Consider the following 25,171-nt stretch of genomic DNA (forward strand, 5'->3'; position numbering starts at 1 on the left):
ATAAAGATGACTTGGCAGTTTGGCAACTGAAAAAAAGAGTGGCCATGGCTAGCATTTGATTTAAAAAAAAAAGTATCAAATAAATGACATTATTTTTCCTTTGATCCTAATGGAGGTCAGAAGGTGTGAGTTTTAACCTTAGCTGGAAGGGTGTGCATCCTTTGCCCATACTCTTTTGAAGATCAAATTAAATAATATATGGAAGCACTTTATTTAAAATATAGCATCAGTGCTCACGGCACCTTTTTGACCTCATAAAGACAGGGGATTACTTTTATTTTCATATGCATTCTAAGAGGAATATGATTACTTCCTTAAATGTAAAAGAGTTGAATAATTTTTGAAAATATATCTTTTTCTTTGAAAGACAATCTGAGTTATATTTACCAACTGAATAAGTCATCTGTTGCCCTTACTCTAGCCTCTTGTCTAATTGTTTTTTAAATAAGTGCACATAAACAATAACTTGGAAATAAATTATTCTAGTTGAAGACAGTCATGAGAAACATTCATAGGCACCACAAATATATAGTCCTTAGGATAAATGATTCAGACTTTGGGTTAAGAACCATTTTTAGGTTATGACATAAATCTGAATCAAGATGAACACGTTTTAATGAAATAAAATTTAACCAAGTAAAAAACAAAATGAGTGCATCACATGCAGGAGACACATTATCATCATACGTATGGGAGCTCTGGTGGTGATGGGAAATGTAATTCTTCCACGGGTCTTGCTGAGAATATTTGAAATACAGTACTCTAAAGAGGAAGAGTTCGCTGCCTGCCTCACCCAAAATCTCGTCTTCCCATTTCAGGGTTATCCCTCAGCTTATTTCATAGGGAATTTGTCCTGAAGACCAAGCACCAACCAAGGCTGCCCCTTCCTACTTCATTCCCAAACCACAGGGGAGTGGTGAATTGTGCACAAATTACAAAAAATTATGAGAACTGGTCTAAAAAGTCATTAGGTGTAAAAAGTCTTCATGAAAACAATATATCAATAATTAGTAAAATGTGAATTCAAATTATTCAGGTATAAATCCTCCCCAGTAGTTACATGCTAAAACCTTTATTTCTGTAGATAGTTATGAATTTAATCTACAGCACTGCCTTTCATTACACGTGTGCTTCATAGTTCTGTCACAGATACTTAAAAACCATACTTTAAAAAGGTTCTGGAGAATATCTCACCTGAGGAAATGGCTCTGCTGATGCAAGCAGCACATTTTCTGGCTTTAAATCACAGTGCACAATATTCTTAAAATGTAGATTCCTCAAAGCAACAAGTATCTGTTATTGAAGAAAACAGAATTGTTTTCTGTTCCTGGAAAAGTCACAGCTAAATCCTAATTGGACCCCCCAAATGGTAAAATAATTTGAAAAGTCCATTACAGTTCATCAAGATTTAACTGAAGTGTTATTGTCTTCTTCAAAGTAACAATACCCACAATATCCTGATATGTGAAAAGCACTACTATTTCTCATAGTCCTTAATTTTTCTAGTTTCCAAAAAAAAAAAAAAGTTTTTAAAAATACCTGTGTGACCATGAATTTAGTTATTCGTTCTGGAAGACGACTTTTCTCGCTAGATAAAATCATTTCCAGCATATCTCCATGTAGCTTTTCCATCACTACAAAGACTCGTTCCGGGGTTTCGAACATACATTCCAGGTTTACAATCCCAGGATGGTGCAAATTCTGAGGAGTTGCAGGACATTATGTGACCAACTTGAGTAAAGTTTTACTATGCAAATGCAAATATCTAACAATGTGCTGCAATTAACTGTATGGAATAATGGCACAAAAGATAGCTCAGAAAAATAAAAGCAAACAAAAAGGATCACAGAGTTTGATTTTCAAAGTTCTGTACTAAAGAGAAGATGCATGGGAAGGGGAAGAATGTCTTCCCTTGTCCGTTACTGCTTCTTTTCCTCTCATCTTTTTAATCTTCTGATGGTACTCTAACTTATCCTATCCACAAATAGGCACCAACTGCCAATAAAAGTTTTAGCCAATTACACAGAGCTTTGGTTCTTCAGGGCTGTTTGCAAAGGTCTTAGCTCAACAGGTAGCTCTGTCTTTAATGCAGTTATTTATCTAAGTCCTGATCTTGTATTGTATCTTGATTTGGTCTTCCCTCTTTCAGGTTCAGCATCTCTACCACCATCACCGCGTTTTTCTTAAGCACTACTAGGCTCACAGGTTGGGGCTTCCCTGATAGCTCAGTTGGTAAACAATCTGCCTGCAATGCAGGAGATGCCGGTTTGATTTCTGGGTCGGGAAGATCTGCTGGAGAAGGGATAGGCTACCTACTCCAGTATTCTTGGGCTTCCCTTGTGGCTCAGCTCATAAAGAATTCACCCTGCAATGCGGGAGACATGGGTTGGGAAGATCCACTGGAGAAGGGAAAGGCTACCCACTCCAGTATTCTGGCCTGGAGAATTCCATGGACTGTATAGTCCATGGGGTCACAAAGAGTTGGACATGACAGTGACTTTCACTTTCAGGCTCACAGGTTGGAAAAATACAAAGCTGAATGTGATACTGTTGGGGACGAAGAAAAAAAGCAAACTATCTTACTGGTATAAAAAACAAACAAACAAACAAAACTTCCTCAAAAGCGAATTTGAGAAGCCAGCCATACTCAAAAACATTGAATGGTTCTTTATTTCAGGACATAAATCTAAATTTCTGGATGAATTTTAATATCTTCAATAACCTGGTTTCATTTTTCTTATTCAAACTTAAATATGTTCTTAAATACTGGCACAAGTGATTAAATGTTTTAATCCTTATTAACAGAAATAGTTTTTTCTTATGCTTTTCTTCTCACACTATGGATATCTAATTATGCCAGGAGGGCAAACTTTTTTCCAGCCTGTGCGAAGTTGGGCTTCATGTCTAGAATGTGTTTTGAACCCACCATCACTCTCAGTTTCCACTGTAATGCCTTGTTTTCGCTCACACCACCTCCTTTTGGACTGCAGCAGCTGCCCCTGCACTGTCCATGCAGCAGTGCTTATCCCCCGGTACCATATCACATGTACACGTGTCTTACTCTATACTACACTACTGACAGCAGGGACCATGTCTTAGTCATTTTTAGCTTAACTTCTGAATCATGGTTGGTGTTTTAAAAGTGTTTAGAAAATGCACAGCAAGCACAAAATAAATACTGTTTATAATCAGCTTAAAACAATTTAATGGTGGTGTTCCAGGTGGCAAAATAAAAAGTGATACAATCTTATAGTAGATATAAAGTGAAATACCCCAGTGGTGGGGCGTGATAATGGCAGTAAGCAGAAGATTCAAATCGTCCTAACTCTGATCAACTTAAGAGCTCTAAGTGTGGCTGGCTGTCCCCTATACACTGTAGCCAGATTACCACTCAAGTTTCTCACCCCCAACCCCTGCCATCCTTGAGAACATATGCATGGACACACAAAAACAGAAGTATGCTGTAACATAACTTTTATTAACAACTTCTATTTGTTTAATATCCTATTTCCTCTGGAGTCTGTTTTGGTAAATTATAGTTTCATAGAGAATTAATCATTTTCTCCAGGCTTTCAAGTTTATCTAATAGAGCTGCACAAAATAGTATCTTATTGAGTGAAAGTCGCTCAGTCATGTCCCAATCTTTGTGACCCCATGGACTATACAGTCCATGGAATTCTCCAGGCCAGAATACTGGAGTGGGTAGCTTTTCCTTTCTCCAGGGGATCTTCCCAACCCAGGGATTGAACCCATGTCTCCTGCACTGCAGGCGGATTCTTTACCAGCTGAGCCACCAAGATACTATCTTAAGATTCCCTTAATTTTTTTCAGTATTCGTGATCATCCTCCCAAAATGTTTTTGTATTTTCTTATATTTTGATTCAGTTGGACACTTATTTTGTTGTTATTCCACCCACATAGCTAACCAGCTTTTGGATTTATTGTCCTACATTTATTAACTTCGAGTTTTATCTTTGTTAATTCTGTTTTCCTCAGGTTGACTGTTCATCCTTTAACTTGAGTTGCACTCAATTCATTTATTTTCATTACTTCCTCATTAAGTATTAGACATTTCTATGAGTAGTTTAAAAGCTCTGATAAACAGTATTTTCACAATTATTTTCTAAATACTTGGGTCATGATTTTGCTCTCTGATTCAAGAATTAAGACTTTAAAAAGTTTTTTTCAGGTGGTGGGAGATTTTTTTCCCCCAATTTTATAATTTCCTTGCAGTTTTAGTACATTAAGATGAAAAACTTTTTTTTTTTAAAGCTAATAAAGTATTTATTTATTTGTAGGTACAGACTTCAATATAAACTGGTTAGATCTACCTTATAATGTTTAGGCCTCTTCTGTTCTTATTAGCTTTGTCTACTTCATCTGTCATGAACAACTATGTATTTGTCTGTTCTTCCCTGTATGGTCACTAGTTTTCCTTTAAAGTTATTGACGTCATTTGGTTTAGCGTGATTTGCACTCTTCCATCGAGAGTGCCCTTCCTAATTCACTTCATGTTTTCTATTGAATTAAATCTTACTAGATCATGATGTCCTGTCACTTTCTTCTATCTGAGAGAAACCCAGAGAGGCTATCATGACTGTAGACCTCAGAAAGAGCCAGCAAAACGAGCTTTTGTTGTGGTGCCTCTTCCTACATTTGCCCAGTCCATCTCCACTGTTTATGGAAAAATGTCTACCTATTTTGTACATCTGAACTCTCTTCTATCTATATTAGAGTATGCTTTTCTGTTTACCATTTTTCTTATAGCTTCTGGGTGATTTCCAAGAAGAGAAGGGGAAAACACTGAATTTTCCATTTATATAGTGAGCCAGGAGAGCACTTCATCTTTTCTCCCACTACTCTACTACCCTCTTCAGGCAATAACAAAAGATTTTACATTATTTCATCCTTTTGAAATGAAAGTAACAAAATCCCCCATACTACAATTATTTAATTCTGTTCCCAGTCAGGCAATATCAATGAAAAGAACCAGAGTGATTAAGTGTTTACATTGTATATTACCTGAAAATTCCTAAATTTAGTTATTAACATCTCCAGTTGGTAACATGGGAAAAATAAGCCTCAGTATTTAGTTCAGAGCTGTATTTGTGATCAAAGTTACAAGGAGAACTTATATCTGGAATCTGAAGTTTGACACAAATGAACATTTCTATGAAACAGACGCAGACTCACAGAAATAAAGAACAGACTGGGGGAAAGGGGTGGGGGAAGGACGGATTATGAGTTTGGGATGGCAGATGCAAACTAGTACACATAGGAAGGATAAACATCAAGGTCCTACTGTACAGCACAGGGAACTATATTCAATATCCTGTGGTAAACCATAATGGAGAAGAATGTATCTATATGTATAAACGAGTCACTCTGTTGGATAGAAGAAATTAACACAACATTGTAAATTAGCTACAATAAAATTTTAAAAAGTGACAAGGAGAAATCAAGTCTTATGAATAAATCCTTAATATTTATTTTTTTGCATATAAACTGGATACTGAGAAAGAATCCAAAATTAGATATGAAAAAAGATCTCTAACAATATTTTCACACCCTAATGCAGAGTCTGAATGCTATATTCAGACTATTTTAAAGGTAGCTTCATAGGATGAGGCAGCCTTGAAGTGACCACATGGAGCTTGTAGACCACCATCTTTTGATCATCTGGGAAAAAGTGAGGCAGATGTTACTCATAGTGATCAGTAATGTAATAAATGTAAAATTAATTACATGTTTACAAATTTCTTACCTTCTCCAAAGAAGCATTAAGTTCAACAGGCTGTGTCTTCTTGAACTTCACCCACAAGCAAATAGGGCTCTGACAGCATTAACTATTACATTTTCTTAAATACCATGCAAAAGCTACACAATGAATCAATAAACATTTGCATATTATAAATTAAATGTATTCAGAAAAATAAAGCTAACTTTTAATTTTCTAGATGACTTCCAAAAGACATAAACATGTTACATGAGAATAAAAACTCACAGTAATTTATTTTATGGAATTTAACTCACTGCCAATATATCTTTAAAAGTATACCTCGATGGACTGAACAGGTAAAATGAAATGCAGTGGCAGAAGTATCAAAGTGTTTTTAGTTCATGGAGTGATGAGTTAAGAATGAAATTTGAGCTTTTTTTAATTTAAGACTTTACTTATGAAAATGTGTTCCAAACAACCTACTACCATAATGTCAATCCTTCTGACTCCTAGATTACTGTAACCTAATTTTTGCCTTTTTTAAAAAAAGGGGAAGTTAATTAAGAAGCTCACCGGCCTCTCACTGGGCCAAAATGTTATAAAATGCAAACAAAGAAAAGAAAAACCAAATCTTACCAGTTCACTAGACAGACTTGGATTTAAAAACTCATAAATCAAAAATTAAAACCAATACAAAGCAACTTTTTACCTGTAAAATAGCCACTTCATTACGGAGCTGACTTTCCTGTTTTGTGGGGAATCTCATCTTATCAATTACTTTAATAGCCACATCCCTTCCAGTCTTTCTGTGTTTTCCTATTTTTCAAAAAAGTACAGGTAAGAAAGAAGATGCAAATTAATGTCACATACAATACAGAAGTTTCATTAGGAAGCTGTCGACAAACTGAAATTGGTATGTATTTACTTTTTTTTTTTTTGTATTTTTTCTTTTCTATTTTTTAGGGGGCAGGCTCATTTTGTTCTTTCTCCATTACTCACCTATAATTACGATAATTTTCCCTTATAGTAACTGCCTCTAATAAAGGCTGTTTTATTATTTGAAACAGTAGGAAATTTGAATGAACTTGTCTGCCGAAAAATAATCCACCTTATTAAATAAATGAAAGTTAACTATGTGACTTAGTCTTCAGAAATTCTGTCAAGATAGAAACACTGTACCATGGAATTCATTTTATTCTAAGTTCTTTGGATCAGCAGAGTGATTTAACTATGTATTAGGGCAAATCTTCAAGTAGAAAAGCCAACTAGTAGTGGTAAGGAATGCAAAGGATTCACATTACTTTTCTACCTTGCATCATAGCTTGTAAAGTAGCTTTACATATATTAATGAATATACAGGCCAGGTTGTATTAGCCCCATTAAACTGATGAAGATACTGAGGCACAGCGAGGTTAAAAGGCTTCGGCAATGTAAGTCAGAGAGCAAGATAAGATTTCAGGTGTTCAGACCTGATACACCATTTGTGCCAACCACAGACAAATGGGCAACTGTGTGGGAAAACCAGTGGGGCACATACTTCAATAAATGAACTCTCAGAGTCCAACATAAACTTCAAACCACACAAACATCTTTTTGTGTAGGCTACAAGAAAAGATGAAAACTACTGTGAATTTTCTGATTCTCTGTTTCTTTTTAAAAAGTTTTCAATTTAAATTAAGAAATTAATACTAAGTTATAGTGAAAAGGGCTTATCTAAAACTATGCAGATTAATCTCTGAGGAAGAAACCACTTGAAAAACTGTGACAAGATGCTAACAACTGGTAGATGGTTTTTAAATTTCCTAATTTTCTATATTATCTACAACATGCAAAAGGCTGCAACTGCTTACCTCCATAGACAATACCAAACTGGCCTGAACCAAGCACCTCATCTGCAAAGATTTGGTAAACGGTACTGATGTCCTATTTGGGAAAGAGTAAGTGTTATTAGTTCCATGAAACCATGTCAATATCTCTGATTCTTTTCATTCAAATACTTAAATACATTTCAGTTTTTATGGCTGAGGGATTTCTTTTTCATAAAATACTTTATGAAATACAGGCATTCTCTGTCCTAAAAAAGACCAACTTTACTGTGACTCTTAATGTACAACTATAATGTATTCTGTAAGAAGACCACTGGGGGAAAAATGATTTTATTTAAAAAATATATTTATTAAGTAGTGATCTATAAAAAGTAAATTAACATAAAAAACTAAGAAGAAAGTTTTACCACCTTTACTATTAAAGAGATTTGCTATCTTTGACTTGAAAGAAAAACTCAAAGTTTTGTATTATTGAGATTAGACTTATTTTGAAAGACAGATGAAAAGAGTATGTGTAACTCATATCCTCTCCTCAATCTTCTTCCTTCCCTTTCCTATTTTTGTTCCATTAGTGGTTGTTGCTGTCAGAATATTCTTACAAAGCATTCTCCAATCCTTTCCACAGATCCTCGGTCAAGGTTTCACCTGGGTACGTGCTACAGTCTCCATGAAGCCAGGGACTACACCTATTTTGTTCAATGTTACATTCCCAGACAGTGCCTTCTCATGGTAGTCACTGGATTGAGTAAACCAACTTTATTCAAGGTCTCATTCCCTCATTAGTAAAGCAGATATAATAACATCTATCTTACTGGATTTTTAAGTGAATTAAATGAAGATATACAAAGTGTCAAGTCTAGTGCCTAGCATATAAAAATCAGTACTTCTACAAACCCTAATTTCCATTTAAATTAGGTAATCTTAAATAAGCTGAATTTCCTGGGACTTGGTCTTTTCATCTGTAAAAGTGAAATGAGAAAACTTCTTTCTCTCTCCAATAATCTGGTTCCTATGCTACCTACCAACCCACTCCAATATTCTTGCCTGGAGAGTTCCATGGACAGAGAAGCCTGGTAGGCTACTGTCCATAGGGTCGGACATGACTGAAGCGACTACACATCCACACATGCTACCCGGACAAGAGACACACAGATCAAATCTCCTTGAAACCCTCTAGCTCCCAAACACTACTGGATGTCCAGTTTCTACTACAGTCTTAGAAAACCCCACATTTATATGTTACTTAATAGTAACAGCTGGATGCCCCAAGCTGAACAGTAGGAGAGATGTGAATCAAATAAATTTATATATAACTTTTGGACTTCTTTTTCTAGCCTTTTTTCTAACTAATCCAGGAGCTGGCAAACTAGGCTTGTGGGCCAAATCCAGCCTGTTGCCTCTTTCTGTATGGCTCCTGAACTAAGAACAGTTTACCTTTCTAAATGGTTGGAAAAAATCAAAATGATGTCATCTTCTGAAACATGAAATTATATGAAATTCAAATATAAGTGTTCACAAGAAAACTTATACTGGAAAACAGTCTAACTCATTCCTTTATGTACTGCCTATGGCCTTCTCACAATGGCAGCAGAGTTGAGTTCATAAATGTACATGGTCTTCAAAGCCTAAAATATTTACTTCCATCCCCTTACAGAAAGTATGCTGACCCCTACATGTACCAGCTAAACTGAGTCCTCACTCTGCCTTAAAATCCTGTATTTTCTGCTTCTCTGTACTTTCATGAAATGTTCTCTCACCACCATCCTCTCAGCAGTGGTGTCAAAACTCTTTTTAAGTATATTTCAAGTTTCACTTCCTTTAAGAAGTTTTCCCTGCTCTGAGCCAGAAAGTAGCCTCTTTCTTCTCTTTGAACTAGTCTATCACTCTGTAATATTCTAATGTCACTTATGAAAAAGTTAACTTTATTTTCATAATTTAAAAGGAAACTGCCTCAGTTTCCTTCATAAAGCAGAACTCCTCCAGGAAGTTATCACCCACACAGTTCAGTCTGGTGTCTTCAGGCAAACTGCACAGTGCTCTGGGTTATAAACTTATTTTCTAGTAAGAGTTTCACATTTTATTTTCCTTAATTACCCAATCTGTATATTTTAGCTGTAATATTTACTTACCACATTCTCTTGGATCTGACAATTAGATACAGAGATACTGGTAGACAAATCTTCTGTAAAACGGATGATATATGGGGAAAAAAACTGTTAGTATATAACTTAGTAATACTAATATTTACTGACATGTGAAAGCTTACAGTACATTAAATTTTAAAAACTAGCTAACATACAGTTAATATCATTACATTAAAACAAAATTTATCCATAAACAATACTAATCCAGCAACAGGAAACTGGTAAAATAGAATATACATCCATACAAAAGAATACTGTCTACACATTTAAGGATGTAGGGCTGTAAGTACTGAGTCAGAAAGCTATTTATATTATTAAGTTAAAAAGGTAAGTTTCAAGGTAGTGGCATATGAATCAAAACAAACAAAATATGATCACTTCTGGTGAATGAGAGAGATGGGGTTGAGGAACAAAGATTTTTTTTATATGCTTCTAGACTGTTTAAAAAATGTGTAGAAAGTATGCATTATTGTCATAAAACATTAAAATTATATAAACCTATATAATTTTGAAATATATCTGATATATATTAAATAGTTCACAAAATGAAGTTGTAAAAAGATCATACATCTTTTACAACAAAAATGACTTTTTTTGTGAAAATAAAAATGTAACAAGACCGTACAAATAGAATAGATTCCCCACTTCCCAAGCCATCCCCAAATCAAGAAATATACACCAAACTATTAATAATGGTTTTCTGAGGGGGGAGATATACAATTGGGAATAGGGGGACATGTCACATGTATAGGGAAGAGTTTATCATATTACATATTTCTATAAAGTTTAAATGTCTGTATGACTTAGGTAAGCAAAGGAAGTAACTGACAAGAAAAATGGGAAATTAGGAAAGCAAAGCAAGAGACTAGTTCTCAAACATTTAGAATCTCAGTGATAACTCAAAGAAAAAGATACGAAATTTCTTTTATAATCCCGAATATAAGAACATAAAACTTCATTAAGAAGAAAATATAAGCAACTATACATCAAAAAATAAGTAAATGACTGTGGAAACTCCATTTTAAAGTATTAAGTCAATTTTAAACTACTTTAAATAACCCAAAAAATCAAGTATTAATGCGACAGAGCAAAAAAGCACAGCATCAACAAAATGAATGAGCCTAGACTCTGCTTTGCAGTAGTTCCAGTTTCCTAGTTTAAGTCAATATTTATTTTGTTTCAAAGGCCTCCACTGTCTTAACTCCATCCAGTTTTCATTTCTAGCGCCTCCCAGGAGAACTCTGCTCCAGACTGGCTGTTGTAAGGACAGCAGCAACAGCATCAGCAGCAGCACAGTGACAGTGTCACTGCTAGGTCAGGAATGGTGCTAAGTGCATCACAGGCAATCATTGTATCATTCTCCTTTTGGATGAGAGAATTGAAGAGGCCAAGACTATGAAGCTAGTGAAGCGGCAGAACTGGGCTTTCATTCTCCCTTCGCCCTTCTACAGTCTGTCCTCAGGGACTTATAACCCGAGGGAAGAGTCCATGGATGGGCTTGAGAAGGACTCTAAATCCAATTATATATAAAATTTGTGTTATGTATCTGCATTATTTTCTGGGGTAAAAGGTCCAATTAGAATATCAGACAGTTCAAAAATCCCCTCAAATTTAAGAAACATGGTGATTATCCATTTTACTCACCCTTTCAGAATCAATATTCAACACCAAACATTTTCATGGTCATTACCCTCACGCCTTTGATCACATGTCCCCTTAATTCCTCGCACACCCCTAGGTCAGCGCTGCCTATCCTAACTTACGTGAGATCCAAGGTCAAGGTCCACATCACGCTCCTCTATCATGAAGTTTCCACTCACCTTCCTATCTGTATCTGAGTTCCTTGAGAAAGGCACTACTTCTCTTTGCACTCTACTGCTTCATGTACCTATTTCCCTTCCTAGCTTTAAAAATCTCTGTATTTCTTTTGTATTCTAGCTCAGGGCCTAGCATAACGCCAAGAAGAGGTATACCAAGTAGCATAGCTGAACTGAAATAAAAGGCATACAGAAACTGGTTGAGGGAATTCCGACCATCCAGGGGTTAGGACCCGGCGCTTTCACTGCTGGGTTCCATCCCTGGTTGGGGAACTAAGATCCCAGCTGTACAATGCAGCTGAAAAAGAAAAGAAGGTGATGTCTCTTTCAATTTAAATGTATTTACCTAATGAATGAAAGCTCTTTCACCATAAATGACATAATGCCAATGGGGGGGTGGGTGCAGGGAAGTGACACTTTACTATGGCTGTGTGACTAAGTATTCACTTGAAACTTAAAACAAATTTAGGTTTTATTTTATAAATTTCGTTGGTGCAAAGAACATGTGTTTCAATATTTTTTAAAAATGTTTCTGAATGTTTTAATTCAGTTAAAACAAATGCAGCATTTCTGACTTCAAACATTTATAACTACTATGTGAACTACAACACTTTACAGACTGAAAATCCCACCATGAAGCACAATCCTAATACTAGTAGCTTACTTAACCCCTTTTGGTTCTCTTTCATTTAATGCTGACAACTCGTATATACAGTAGGTGTTGTTACAGAAAAGGAAAGTACTTGCCAAGATCACATAACAGGTCAGCAGAGCCAAGATTTAAATGCAGGGAGACTTGACTGTGGAGCCTCGCTCTGGGGACTGCAAGCACATACTATGACCAATGTAATTTTATAAAGCAATTAACTAATGGTATTGATTACAAAAATGAAGCTTAAAACAAATACAGAAACACAACTGCACCCACAAAATGCTTAGGAACCAAAGGAGGAAAAAGTCATCAAGAAGCTTATTGCTTACTGTGATCTTTCCCTTGGCCTGGAGAAGTACAGACACTGGCTTGAGGCGTCACAGGCATGAGAGCTTGGCGAATTGCTTTTTCCCAGCTCTGTGCTACATCAAGTCCCACTCCAGTGGCAGCAAGAACAGGATTGTGAGAGCTGTCCCCATTGTTCTCACCAACAAAGTATACCATAGTATCAGTGATGATTTCAAAACAGTGTGGGTTGCTGCCTTGTGAAATGCTTGTGAAATCTTGTGGTGAAGATACGCGGAGAATTTCTGAAAGTGGAATTTCCTGAAGTAAAGAACTAAGCGTTAGGAAAAATGAATATGTGTTTTTTTTTTTTCAAATACACTAATCAAAGATATGCATTTCTAAAGAACACCATTAAAGACAAACACAAGCATGTGAATGTGGCACATGAACACAGTCAAGTCTTATGAGGGTATCTGCTCTGAATGATCCGCGTGTTCAGCAATGACAAAGGCAGAGCATGGAGTATAATAACCAAGCTAGTAATTCAGGCCTGCAGCAGATCATTAGAAAGAAAGGATTTAGAAGGGCGGTTGCTGCTATAGCCAACACCTGCCATTTCCCAGCTGTCAGGAAGTCAACTCAACAACTACTCTACTGGCTGTTATCTGCAAGATATGGCCCCAAAGAAGAATGAGGCAGAAATAACAGCAACAAAGGAGGATGTCAGTGTAACTGTAAGTGCTCTATTCTGGTTATGTCCATAACTTTAACATTTATGTTTAGTCTACTTCCCAAAGCAGAAAACTTCTTTAGAAAAATCCAACCAATTCAAAGCAATTCACTAGTCTCTATTTTCTTTCTTCCTGATACAATCGCTATACTAACAATTTTATCTGGTGTCAACTGGTGATATTGGCAAAATGTGGATCAAGTCGAGCAATGAGAATTATATAAAGAAGAGCCAAAAGAAGCATCTGGGAATTGGGGTCTAAGGTAAAATGGGAGAAATGCTGAATACCACAATGGCTTCTTCTGATCAGAATAATCATAGGACTTTTAATAGTCTAATCTAAATCACAGTCTAGTTGTCTTTTCGTATGCAAGGGTCAAGTCCCTTATATAAAATGGCTAGGCATCCACTGATATGGAGGACCACTTGGTACCCAGAAGGAAAACAGCAGCAACCTGACAGGCCAGAAACAAAGAATCACACAACAACAACAAAAAATTTGGCAGCAAGGCTGTTCCAAGGGGGGAAACTGGAGGGGTAGAGGATACTTGCTTTTACAAGGAACTTAACAGTGACTTCTAGAAACTATGTGAGGCAGAGCTATAATAGCTGTAATCCAATATAACAATTAATAAATACTACTTGGATATATTTGGAAAACACACAGTATTTTAATGTACATATTTTTAAAAGATGTGAAATTTTTACCTTATAATACTTTGATCCAGATTCGTTTTGAAACAGTGTAAGACATTTGCTGTCCAGTCTCCAATAATGCCTCTTTCTCTACAAAGAGCACAAAACTGTAAGTTTCAAAAGTAATCATTCCTCCAAAGTGTCTGAACTCTCCATTCCCTCTCATCTCTTAAGTTTGTACTGATATAAAATTCATGAGCTCCAAAATGTGAAAAATTAAAAAGATATATAGTGAAAAGTATACTTCCATCATCACTCCTATCTCACTCCCACCCTTACTCAAGGCAAACAATGTTATTATAGGTTTTGGAGGTTTCAAGAATCTCATGCATGCACACACAAATACGTATGTATGACACACGCAAATATGTAATTTACCCATGGACTAAATTTCTAAAGGATGCCTTACTGAGTCAAAAGATAAATGCATATGTAATTTTTCTTGACAGTGTTAAGTTATTCCTCTATTTCTGGATCCAATTTATAATCTCATCAGCAACATGAGTGTGCCTATTTGCTCAAACCGTCACTAACGCAGCATATTACTAACCCTTCTGATCCTGTGCTACACTGATAAATAAAAACTAGTATTTTTGTTAACATTTTATATAATTTATTTATTTAATTGAAAGATAATTCCTTTACAGAATTTTGTTGTTTTCTGTCAAACCTCAACGTGAATCAGCCACAGGTATACATATATCCCCTCCCTTCTGGACTCCCTCCCATCTACCTTCCTATCCCACCCATCTAGGTTGATAAAGAGCCCCTGTTTGAGTTTCCTGAGACATAAAGCAAATTCCCATTGGCTATCTATTTTACATATGGTAATGTAAATTTCCATGTTACTCTCTCCATACATCTCACCCTCTCCTCCCCTCTCCCCATGTCCATAAGTCTGTTTCCATGTTTGTTTCTCCACTACTTCCCTGCAAATAAATTCTTCAGTACCATTTTTCTAGATTCTGTACATGTGTTCAGTTCAGTTGCTTAGTCGTGTCTGACTTTGTGATCCCATAGACTGAAGCACGCCAGGCCTCCCTGTCCACCACCAACTCCCAGAACCCACTCAAACTCATGTCCATTGCATCGGTGTCGTCCCCTTCTCCTGCCTTCAATCTTTCCCAGCATCAGGGTCTTTTCCAATGAACTGGTTCTTTGCATCAGGTGGCCAAAGTACTGGAGTTTCAGCTTCAGCATCAGTCCCTCCAATGAATATTCAGGACTGATTTCCTTTAGGATGGACTGGTTGGATCTCCCTGCAGTCCAAGGGACTCTCAAGAGTCTTCTCCAAAACCACAGTTCAAAACCATCAATTCTTTGGTGCTCGGCTTTCTTTATAGTCCAACTCTCACATCCATACATGACTGATGGAAAAACCATCTCTTTAACTAGACAGACCTTTGTTGGCAAAGTAATGACACTGCTTTTTAATATGCTGTCTAGCTTGGTGATAGCTTTTCTTCCAAAGAGCAAGCGTCTTAATGGCTATAGTCACCATATGCAGTGATTTTGGAGCCCCCCAAAATAAGTCTCTCACTCTTTCCATTGTTTCCCCATCTATTTGCATGAAGTGATGGGACTGGATGCCATGATCTTCGTTTTCTGAATGTTGAGTTTTAAGCCTGCTTTTTCACTCTCCTCTTTCACATTCATCAAGAGGATCTTTAGTTTTTCACTTTCTGCCATGAGGGTGGTATCATCTGCATATCTGAGGTTATATATCTTGCGGCAATCATGATTCCAGCTTGTGGTTCATCCAGTCCGGCATTTAGCATGATGTACTCTGCATATAAGTTAAATAAGCAGGGTGACAATACACAGCCTTTCCCGATTTGGAACCAGTCTGTTGTTCCATGTCCAGTTCTAACTGTTGCTTCCTCACCTGCATATAGGTTTCTCAAGAGGCAGGTCAGGTGGTCTGGTATTCCCATCTCTTTCAGAATTTTCCACAGTTTATTGTGATCCGCACAGTCAAAGGCTTTGGCATAGTCAATAAAGAAGAAGTAGCTGTTTTTCTGGAACGCTCTTGCTTTTCTGATGATCCAGTAGATGTTGGCAATTTGATCTCTGGTTCCTCTGCCTTTTCTAAATCCATTTGAACATCTGAAAGTTCACGGTTCAGGTACTGTTGAAGCCTGGCTTGGAGAATTTTGACCATTACTTTGCTATCACGTGAGATGAGTGCAATTGTGCGGTAGTCTGAACAGTCTTTGGCATTGCCTTTCTTTGGGATTGGAATGAAAACTGACCTTTTCCAGTTCCGTGGCCACTGCTGAGTTTTACAGATTTGCTGGCATATTGAGTGCAGCACTTTCACAGCATCATCTTTTAGGATTTGAAACAGCTCAACTGGAATTCCATCATCTCCACTAGCTTTGTTCATACTGATGCTTCCTAAGGCCCATTTGACTTCATATTCCATGATGTCTGGCTCTAGGTGAGTGATCATACCATTGTGGTCACCTGGGTCACAAAGATCTTTTTTGTATAGTTCTTCTGTGTATTCTTGCTGCCTCTTCTTAATATCTTCTGCTTCTGTTAGGTCCACACCATTTCTGTCCTTTATTGTGCTCATCTTTGCATGAAATGTTCCCTTGGTATCTCTAATTTTCTTGAAGAGATCGCTAATCTTTCCCATTCTATTGTTTTCCTCTATTTCTTTGCATTTATCACTGAGGAAGGCTTTCTCATCTCTCCTTGCTATTCTTTGGAATTCTGCATTTAAATAGGAATATCTTTCCTTTTCTCCTTTGCCTTTAACTTCTCTTCTTTTCTCAGCTATTTGTAAGGTCTCATCAAACAACCATTTGGCCTTTTTGCATTTGTTTTTATTGGGGAAGCTCTTGATCATTGCCTCCTGTACAAAGTTATGAATCTCCGTCCATAGTTCTTCAGGCACTCTATCAGATCTAATCCCTTGACTCTGTCACTTCCACTGTATAATCATAAGGGATTTGATTTAGGTCATACCTGAATGGTCTAGTGGTTTTCCCTACTTTGTTCAATTTAAGTCTGAATTTGGTAATAAGGAGTTCATGATCTGAGCCACAGTCAGCTCCCAGTCTTGTTTTTGCTGACTGTATAGAACTTCTCCATCTTTGGCTGCAAAGAATATAATCAACCTGATTTCAGTGTTGGCCATCTGGCGATGTCCATGTGTAGAGTCTTCTCTTGTGTTGTTGCAAGAGGGTGTTTGCTGTGACCAGTGTGTTCTCTTTGCAAACTCTGTTAGCCTCTGCCCTGCTTCGTTTTGTACTCCAAGGCCAAATTTGCCCATTACTCCAGGAATCTCTTGACTTCCTACTTTTGCATTCCAGCCCCCTATAATGAAAATGACACCTTTTTTGGGTGTTAGTTCTAGAAGGTCTTGTAGGTCCTTCATTGAACTGTTCAACTTCAGCTTCTTCAGCATGATTGGTCAGGGCACAGACTTGGATTACTGTGATACTGAATGGTGCCTTGGAAATGAACAGAGATCATTCTGTCATTTTTGAGATTGCATCCAAGTACTGCATTTTGGACTCTTTTGTTGACTATGATGGCTACTCCATTTCTTCTAAGGGATTCATCCCCACAGTAGCAGATATAATGGTCATCAGTTTTAAATTCACCCATTCCAGCCCATTTTAGGCCACTGATTCCTAAAATGTCGATGTTCACTCTTGCCATCTCCTGTTTGACCACTTCCAATTTGCCTTGATTCATGGACCTAACATTCCAGGTTCCTATGCAATACTGCTCTCTACAGCATAGGACTTTACTTCCATCACCTGTCAGATCCACAACTGGGTGTTGCTTTTGCTCTCGCGGTACACCTGGGAAACCGAGTGGCTGGGACCAAGGAGGTGATTAACACACATGGCCCACCTGGGACAGTGCGATCTCCAAGCAACTGTCCACCTGAGCTGCTCAGACCTGGGAAAGGGCACAAAACACACGCCCGACCCACAGAGCCTGAGCCAGAACTGTGTCTGAGTGTCTCCTGTGGATGTATGGGTCAGCAGTGGCCTGCTGCAGGGCTCTGGGTGCAGCAGACCTCGGTATGGCATAAGGCCTCTTGGAGGAGGTCACTATTAACCCCACCATAGAACCACCAGAACTTATACAGGACTGAGGAAACAGACTCTGGGAGGACACAAATAAAACCTTGTGTGCACCAGGTCACAGGAGAAAGGAGCAGTGACCCCACAAGAAACTGACCCAGACATGCCCATGAGTGTCCAGGAGGCCCCAGCAGAGGCATGGATTGACAGTGGCCTGCTGCAGGGTCAGAAGCACTGAGTGCAGCAGTGCGTGCATCAGGCCTTTTAAGAAGGTCACCATTATCTTCACTACCTCCACCAGAGTTTGGCCTCAAGTTAAGCAACAGGGAGGGAACACAGCCCTGCCCATCAACAGAAAATTGGATTAAAGATCTACTGAACATGGCCCAACCATCAAAACAAGACCCAGTTTCCCCCTCAGTCAGTCTCTCCCATCAGGAAACTTCCATAAGCCTCTTATCCTTCTCCATCAGAAGGCAGACAGAATGAAAACCACAATCACAAAAAACTAACCAATCTGATCACATGGACCACAGCCTTATCTAGCTCAATGAAACTATAAGCCATGCCACGCAGGGTCACCAATGACAGATGGGTCATGGCAGAGAGTTCTGACAAAACATGGTCCACTGGAGAAAGGAATGGCAAACCACTTCAGTATTCTTGCCCTGAGAGCCCCACGAACAGTATGAATAGGCAAAAAGATATGACACTGAAAGATAAACTCCCCAGGCTGGTAGGTGCCCAGTATGCTACTGGAGAAGAGTGGAGAAATATGCATTAGTATATGATATTTATCTTTCTCTTTCTGACTTACTTCCCTCTGTATAATAGGTTCTAGGTTCATTCAGCTCATTAGATCTGACTCAAATGCGTTCCTTTTTATGACTGAGTTATATTCCATTGTGTATATGTACCACAACTTCTTCATCAGTTAATCAGTTGATGGACATCTAGGTTGCTTCCATGTTCTAACTACTGTAAATAGTGCTGCAATGAACAATGTGATACACGTGTCTCTTTCAATTTCAAGGTGTATTTAGGAGTGGGATTGCTGGGTCATATGGTGGTTTTATTCCTAGTTTTTTTTAACAAATCTCCATACTGTCTTCCATAGTGGCTGTATCAATTTATACTCCCACCAAAGTGCAAGAGCGTTCCCTTTCCTCCACACCCTCTCCAGCATTTTTTGTAGACATTTTGATGATGGCCATTCTGACTGGTGTGGGGTGACAGCTCATAGTTGTTTTGATTTGCACTTCTCTAATAATGAGTGATGTTCAGTATTTTTTCATGTGTGTTAGTCATCTGTATGTCTTCTTTGCAGAAATGTCTGTTTAGGTCTCTGCCCCCCCCCCCCCCCCCCACTGCCTTTTGATTGGGTTGTTTCTTTTTCTGGTACTGAGCTGTATGCAATGCCTGTATATTCTGGAAATTAATCCTTTGTCAGTTGTTTCATTTGCTATTATTTTCTTCCACCCTGAGGGTTGTCTTTTCACATTGCTCATAGTTTCTTTTGCTGTGCAAAAGCTCTGAAGTTTAATCAGGTCCCACTTGTTTACTTTTGTTTTTATTTCCATTACTCTAGGAGGTGGGCCATAGATCATCTTGCTTTGATTTATGTCATTGAGTGTTCTGCCTATGTTTTCCTCTGAGAGTTTTATAGTTTCTGGTCTTACATTTAGGTCTTTAATCCATCTTGAGTTTTTATCTTTTAAATTTTTTTTTAAAGTTTTTATCTTTTTAATCTTTGGGTATGGTGTTAGGAAGTGTTCTAATTTCATTCTTTTACATGTAGCTGTCCAGTTTTTCCAGCACCATTTATTGAAGAGGCTGTCTTTGCCCCATTGTGTATTTTTGCCACCTTTGTCAGAAATAAGGCACCCACAGGTGCATGGGTTTATTTCTGGGCTTTCTACCTTCTTCCATTGGTCTCTATTTCTGTTTTTGTCCCAGAACCATACTGCCTTGATGACTGCAGCTTTGTGGTATAATCTGAAGTCAAGAAGGCTGATTCCTTCAGCTCCATTCTTTCTCAAGACTGCTTTGGCTATGCAGCTAGTATACTATTTGGCTAGTATTTTCATAACATTTTAAATTGTATTTTTTTTATTAAAAATGAGATCAAGATCTTATGTTTAAGAGTAATCTGCATTTCCTTGTCTGAGACCTACCCAGATTCATTGCCTATTTTTCTATTGTGTTCTGTGTTGGAAAAAAACTTTTTCCAGTTTGTCGTTTGTCTTTGTTTCTGTTCTTTGCCATAAAGCATTGTTGTTTTTTAAACATGTATCTATAAACAATTTTTTTAAAATTAATACTTTACTTTTTTGGAACAGTTTAAGGTTCATCACAAATTAAGGGGAAGGGGCAGAGATTTCCCATATATACTTCCTGTCCCTAGGCGTGTACAATCCCAGACCCCATCAACACCCTTATCAGAGTGGTGTAATGGTTACAACTGATGAATCTACACTTGACACATCATGATCATAAAAGTCCATAGGTTATATAATATGGCTCACTCTTGGTGCTGTACATTCTATGCATTTGGACAAATACATAATGACAAGTACCTATCATTATGGTATTACATAGAGTATTTTCGCTGCCCTAAAAATTCTGTGTTCTACCAGTTTATTCCTACTTGTCCCCACCCTGTACCCTCCAGTTCTGCCTTTTCTAGAATATCATATAGTTGGAATCATAACAGCATGTAATCTTCTTACATTCGTTTCTTTCACTTAGCAATATACACTTAAGATTGCTCCAAGCCTTTTCATGGCTTGACAGCTCATTGCTTTTTAGTGCCAAATAACATTCCATTGTCTTCAGAACAGTTTATTTACCCATTTACCTACTGAAGGAGATCCATTATTTCCAGGTTTTTGGCAACTATGAATAAACCTATTATAAATATCCATTTGCAGGTTTCTATGTGAATGTAAGTTTTTATCTCCTTTGGGTAAACAGCAAAGAGTATGACTGCTAGATCATTTGGTAAAAAGCATTTTAGTTTTGCATGAAACTACTAGACTGTCTTCGAATGTTGGCAATACCATTTTGCATTCCTACCAGCAGTCAAAGAAAGTTTCTGTTGCTCTACATCTTGTCAGAATTTGGTGCTCTCAGTGTTTATGATTTTGGCTATTAGAATAGCAGCAGATGAGCAGCGGGTATCCCATTGTCTGATTTGCATTTGCCTGATGACATAAGATGTGGAGCATCATTTCATATGCTTATCTGCCATCTAGGTATCTTCTCTGGTGAGGTACATATTAAGGTCTTCAGCACATTGTTTAATCAGGTTTTTAAGTTTCTTCACTGTTGAATTTTAAGAATTCTTTGTATATTTTGGAGAAGAATCCTTTACAGATATCTTTTTTGCAAATATTTCTTCCAAGTCTGTGGCTTGTCATCTCAATCGTTTAACACTGTCTTTTGCAGAGCAGAAGTTTGTGAAGTGAAGTGAGAGTTGCTTAGTTGTGTTCAACTCTTTCTGACTTCATGGACTGTAGCCCACAAGGCTCCTCTGTCCATGGGATTCTCCAGGCAAGAATATCGGAGTGGGTTGCTGTTCCCTTTTACAGGATATCTTCCTGATCCCCTGTATACCCACGGATTGAACCTGGGTCTCCTGCATTGCAGGCAGATTCTTAACCATCTGAGGCACCAGGGAGTATCAATTCTTTCTGAGATTGTGCATTTGGTGGTGTATCATCAGACTTGCTTTGAACCTCTACTGTTCTACCAATTTATAAAAATAGTACATTACATATTTCATCTTTTAAATATTCCTAACATCCTAAATATAAAGATGGTTCCAGTGTACTATGATGTCTTAATATATATCTCATTGTCATTTTGACTTAAAAAACGTACAAAGTAAAACACATCGCAGTTTCACTGCCATAATACAATGCCTGTGGCTACTGACCAGGGTGTCCCTGCTGGTGTAATGGACCATCCACCCTTCCTTCACCATGGTGCTGCTCTTCCTCTTTGTGTGCTTGATGGACTGGACCACCCTCATCAGCGGAATGTTATTGCTTGTTGATGGACTAAAAAACATTTTAAATTTATGACAAATATTTATAATGTTAACTTAAAAGATTATCAATACAGTAAACTGATCAGACCCTTTCAAAGATAATTAAACTAAAATTCCTCAAAATACCTTAGGAAGACAAACAATGACTTAAGAAGAAAAAGATAAATTAATCCTGTTATGATGATACATAGTTAATTTATAAAAGACAAAGATGATACTGTTAGGGGAAGCACACTGACAAACTGTCCACCTTGGCCAGGCTCTCTAGTAACCATTTGCATGCGTTGTTTTACAACAGGAGGTCCTGGTAAGGAACACAGAATAAGCCACAACAACCAGAAGAGTTCGGGAAAGGTCAAAAGGAGACACCGCGTGTCCGTCCACTTCCCAGAATCCCTCTCGCTAGCATCCATCTTGGCTGAGTGATGCCTGTGCCACCAGGAAGGACTCTGAGTTAGAATGATTGGCCAAAGACCACCTGGAAACTAATCCCATCACCATAAAACCAGAGACTGCAAGCCACGTGGCAGAGCAGTTCTCCTGGGTACCCTCACCCTCCTGCTCTCCATCCGGGTGCCCTTTCCCAGTAAAATCTCTTGCTTTGTCAGCACGTGTCTCCTCGGACAATTCATTTCCGAGTGTTGGACAAGAGCCCGCTCATGGGGCCCTCGAGGGGGGCCCCCCTTCCTACAACAATACTGTAAGTCATCATTATTTGTCATCAATATTTCTGAAGGGCCACAGGACATAAGAAAGCAATGAACAGAGCAGAAAGAATCCTCTCTGGTTGGCAAATCTGGAGCCTGAGAGAAGGTCTCATTTGGGATTGCTGCAAAAAAAATCATACCCTAGATAACATGACAAATTAATAAATTCATAACAAGACAAAATTCAAATATCAAATTCCATTATTCATGTTGTCAGCAACAATTACTAACAGAAGATATTGAAAGAAAAATGATTTAAAGGTATTAAGAAAGAAAAAATAATAAATAATGAAATGAGTCAGATCAGGTAATACTAAAACATAGGTCAGAAACAGTGCAGCTGGAGAGAAAAGAGCACCTTGGCAGAAGTGTGTGAAAAATACAGTGCTTTTCAATTGAGTCTCAAACAGACACTTGCTCTTAAAACTGTGACGTGTCCATGATTAGGAAACCAGCTTAGTTCTCTCAAGTCTCCAATTTAGGCAAACATTTAGTTAATAATGATAATGATAATAATAGCTATAATTCAATGATAAGACAAACTGAATAAATGACTCAGTCATGTGAGACTGACAAATGACCCATTTTCTCTAAATACCTATTTGCTGCCAATGAAAAACAAAACCTGCTTGAAATGTTAACACTGTATCACAAAGTAGTATATCTTATAGGCTGTATCTAAAAAAACTGAATTTCTATAAATATAGGAGGATATATAAGTCTCATAATCCAGGAGCATTTTTACAAAGTGCTAACAGATGAATTGCAATATGAAAACTGCCCCCAAATTCATCACCATCATCTTTGTGCAGCATTCTCAGGTATAATTCTTACTGAGGTTTGCAACATTAGCTAACATGCCTGTGTGAAGAAACTTGTTGCTTTACCTGATAGTCCAATGCTGGCACTTTGTGAAAGACTGCTACACAGCTAGGTATCATTATCTAGACTGTATTTAAATAAAGCATTTTTCTTTTTAAGAAAACAGGATTCTCATACCTTCCCATCTTGAGTGGACAGCAAGAGGAATATAATTTATTTCGGAAAAATACTGTGGTACACATAGAAGCACTAGCCACAATTTAACTGATTTTAAATTACATTTTTGGGGGTGGAATGAATTGGGAGATTGGGACTGACACGCATATAGCACTGTATATGAAACAGGTAACTAGTGAGAACCGACTGTAAGGCACAAGGAACTCTGCTCAAGGCTCTGTGGTGATCTAAATGAGAAGGGAATCTAAAACAAGAGGGGATACATGTCTATGTGTAATTGATTAACTTTGCTATACACCAAAAACTAACACAACATTGTAAAGCAACTATACTTCAAGAAAAAAATTTTCTTTTTATAATTACATTTTTAGGTTCCACTTAAAGAGATATGATTTGTTTTTAACAGAACTCCTGGACTGACCTTGCATTTGGAAATAGCTTGCAGTCCATACCCATGCATTACCTGATTGTTTTAACAGCTTCTTCGTCTCTTTCCACATCAAGATCAGATGGATCCAAGAAAAACATTTTATCTTCTGGGGGAGATGGTTCTTCTGTGTCATCCAAACCCCGACTACCATCACTGTTCATGTCACTACTGTCTACATCCATTGGTATATCTGTATCTGTTCCCAAAGTAGATGGTTCTGGCAAAGTTTTAAATGAATTCAGAATTTTACATTAATGGAATATCAATACACCTAAATAGAGACAGTATCTCAAATGTGAAAACAAGTTTTAGAATTCTTAAATGAAATTACAGAAAAATATTTTTATGATTCAAGATAAAGAAATATTCCTTAGGATGACAGAAATGTAAAAACCATAAGGCAGAAAATTAATTTGATTGCATCAATTTAAAATTTTGATATGACAAGATACTAGAAGCAAAGTAAAAGGTTAGCCACTATATTATAGACCTGGTCAGCTGATTTTCCACAAGTGTCTAAGACAACACAAGGAAAAAAGAACATTCTGTTCAGTATATGGTCATAGGACAAATGGGTACTTATATGTAAAAAAGGAAATTGGAAGTTTCCTTAAATCAATTACAAAAATTAAAGTAGATCACAGACCTAAATATAAGAGTTTAATCTTATAAAACTCTTAAAAGAAAACACAGGTGTAAACTTTGGGATCATGAGTTAGGAAAAGCCTTCTTAGATATACCACCAAAAGCCTAAATGACAAGAAAAAACAAATAAATTTGACTTCATCAAAATTTAAAACTTCTCTGCTATAAATGACACCTCAAAGAAAGTGAAAAGGCAGCGCACAGAATGGTAGAAAGTATCTGCAAATCATGTATCAAATAAGTGACTTCTATCCAGAATATTTAAAGAATTCTTACAACTCAATAAAAAAAAGATAAATAAATAACCTAGTTAAATGGGCAAAGGACCAGAAGAGATATTGCTCTGAAGCAGATGTAAAAATGACCAAGTATATAAAAAGATACGCAATGTCAGTTAGCCATCTGGGAAATGCAAATCAAA

General features: G+C 37.3%; 1 protein-coding gene across 2 annotated transcripts in view; it reads right to left on the reverse strand.

The window, feature by feature from the left end:
- The window catches only part of PRKD3 (protein kinase D3), an 85,134-nt gene that overhangs the window by 4,670 nt on the left and 55,293 nt on the right, over positions 1-25,171 (reverse strand). For both annotated transcript variants that reach the window (XM_070476864.1, XM_070476855.1), the window contains 9 exons: positions 24,139-24,322; positions 21,856-21,979; positions 13,885-13,962; positions 12,488-12,764; positions 9,675-9,727; positions 7,570-7,642; positions 6,429-6,535; positions 1,540-1,701; positions 1,195-1,293 (listed from right to left, as the gene is read on the reverse strand). In XM_070476864.1, the coding sequence (XP_070332965.1) occupies positions 1,195-1,293; positions 1,540-1,701; positions 6,429-6,535; positions 7,570-7,642; positions 9,675-9,727; positions 12,488-12,764; positions 13,885-13,962; positions 21,856-21,979; positions 24,139-24,322 (1,157 nt within the window). The remainder of the gene's footprint in view (positions 1-1,194; positions 1,294-1,539; positions 1,702-6,428; positions 6,536-7,569; positions 7,643-9,674; positions 9,728-12,487; positions 12,765-13,884; positions 13,963-21,855; positions 21,980-24,138; positions 24,323-25,171) is intronic.

The sequence above is a fragment of the Odocoileus virginianus genome, chromosome 2 (assembly GCF_023699985.2).
Source record: "Odocoileus virginianus isolate 20LAN1187 ecotype Illinois chromosome 2, Ovbor_1.2, whole genome shotgun sequence".
Classification (NCBI taxonomy): Eukaryota; Metazoa; Chordata; class Mammalia; order Artiodactyla; family Cervidae; genus Odocoileus; species Odocoileus virginianus.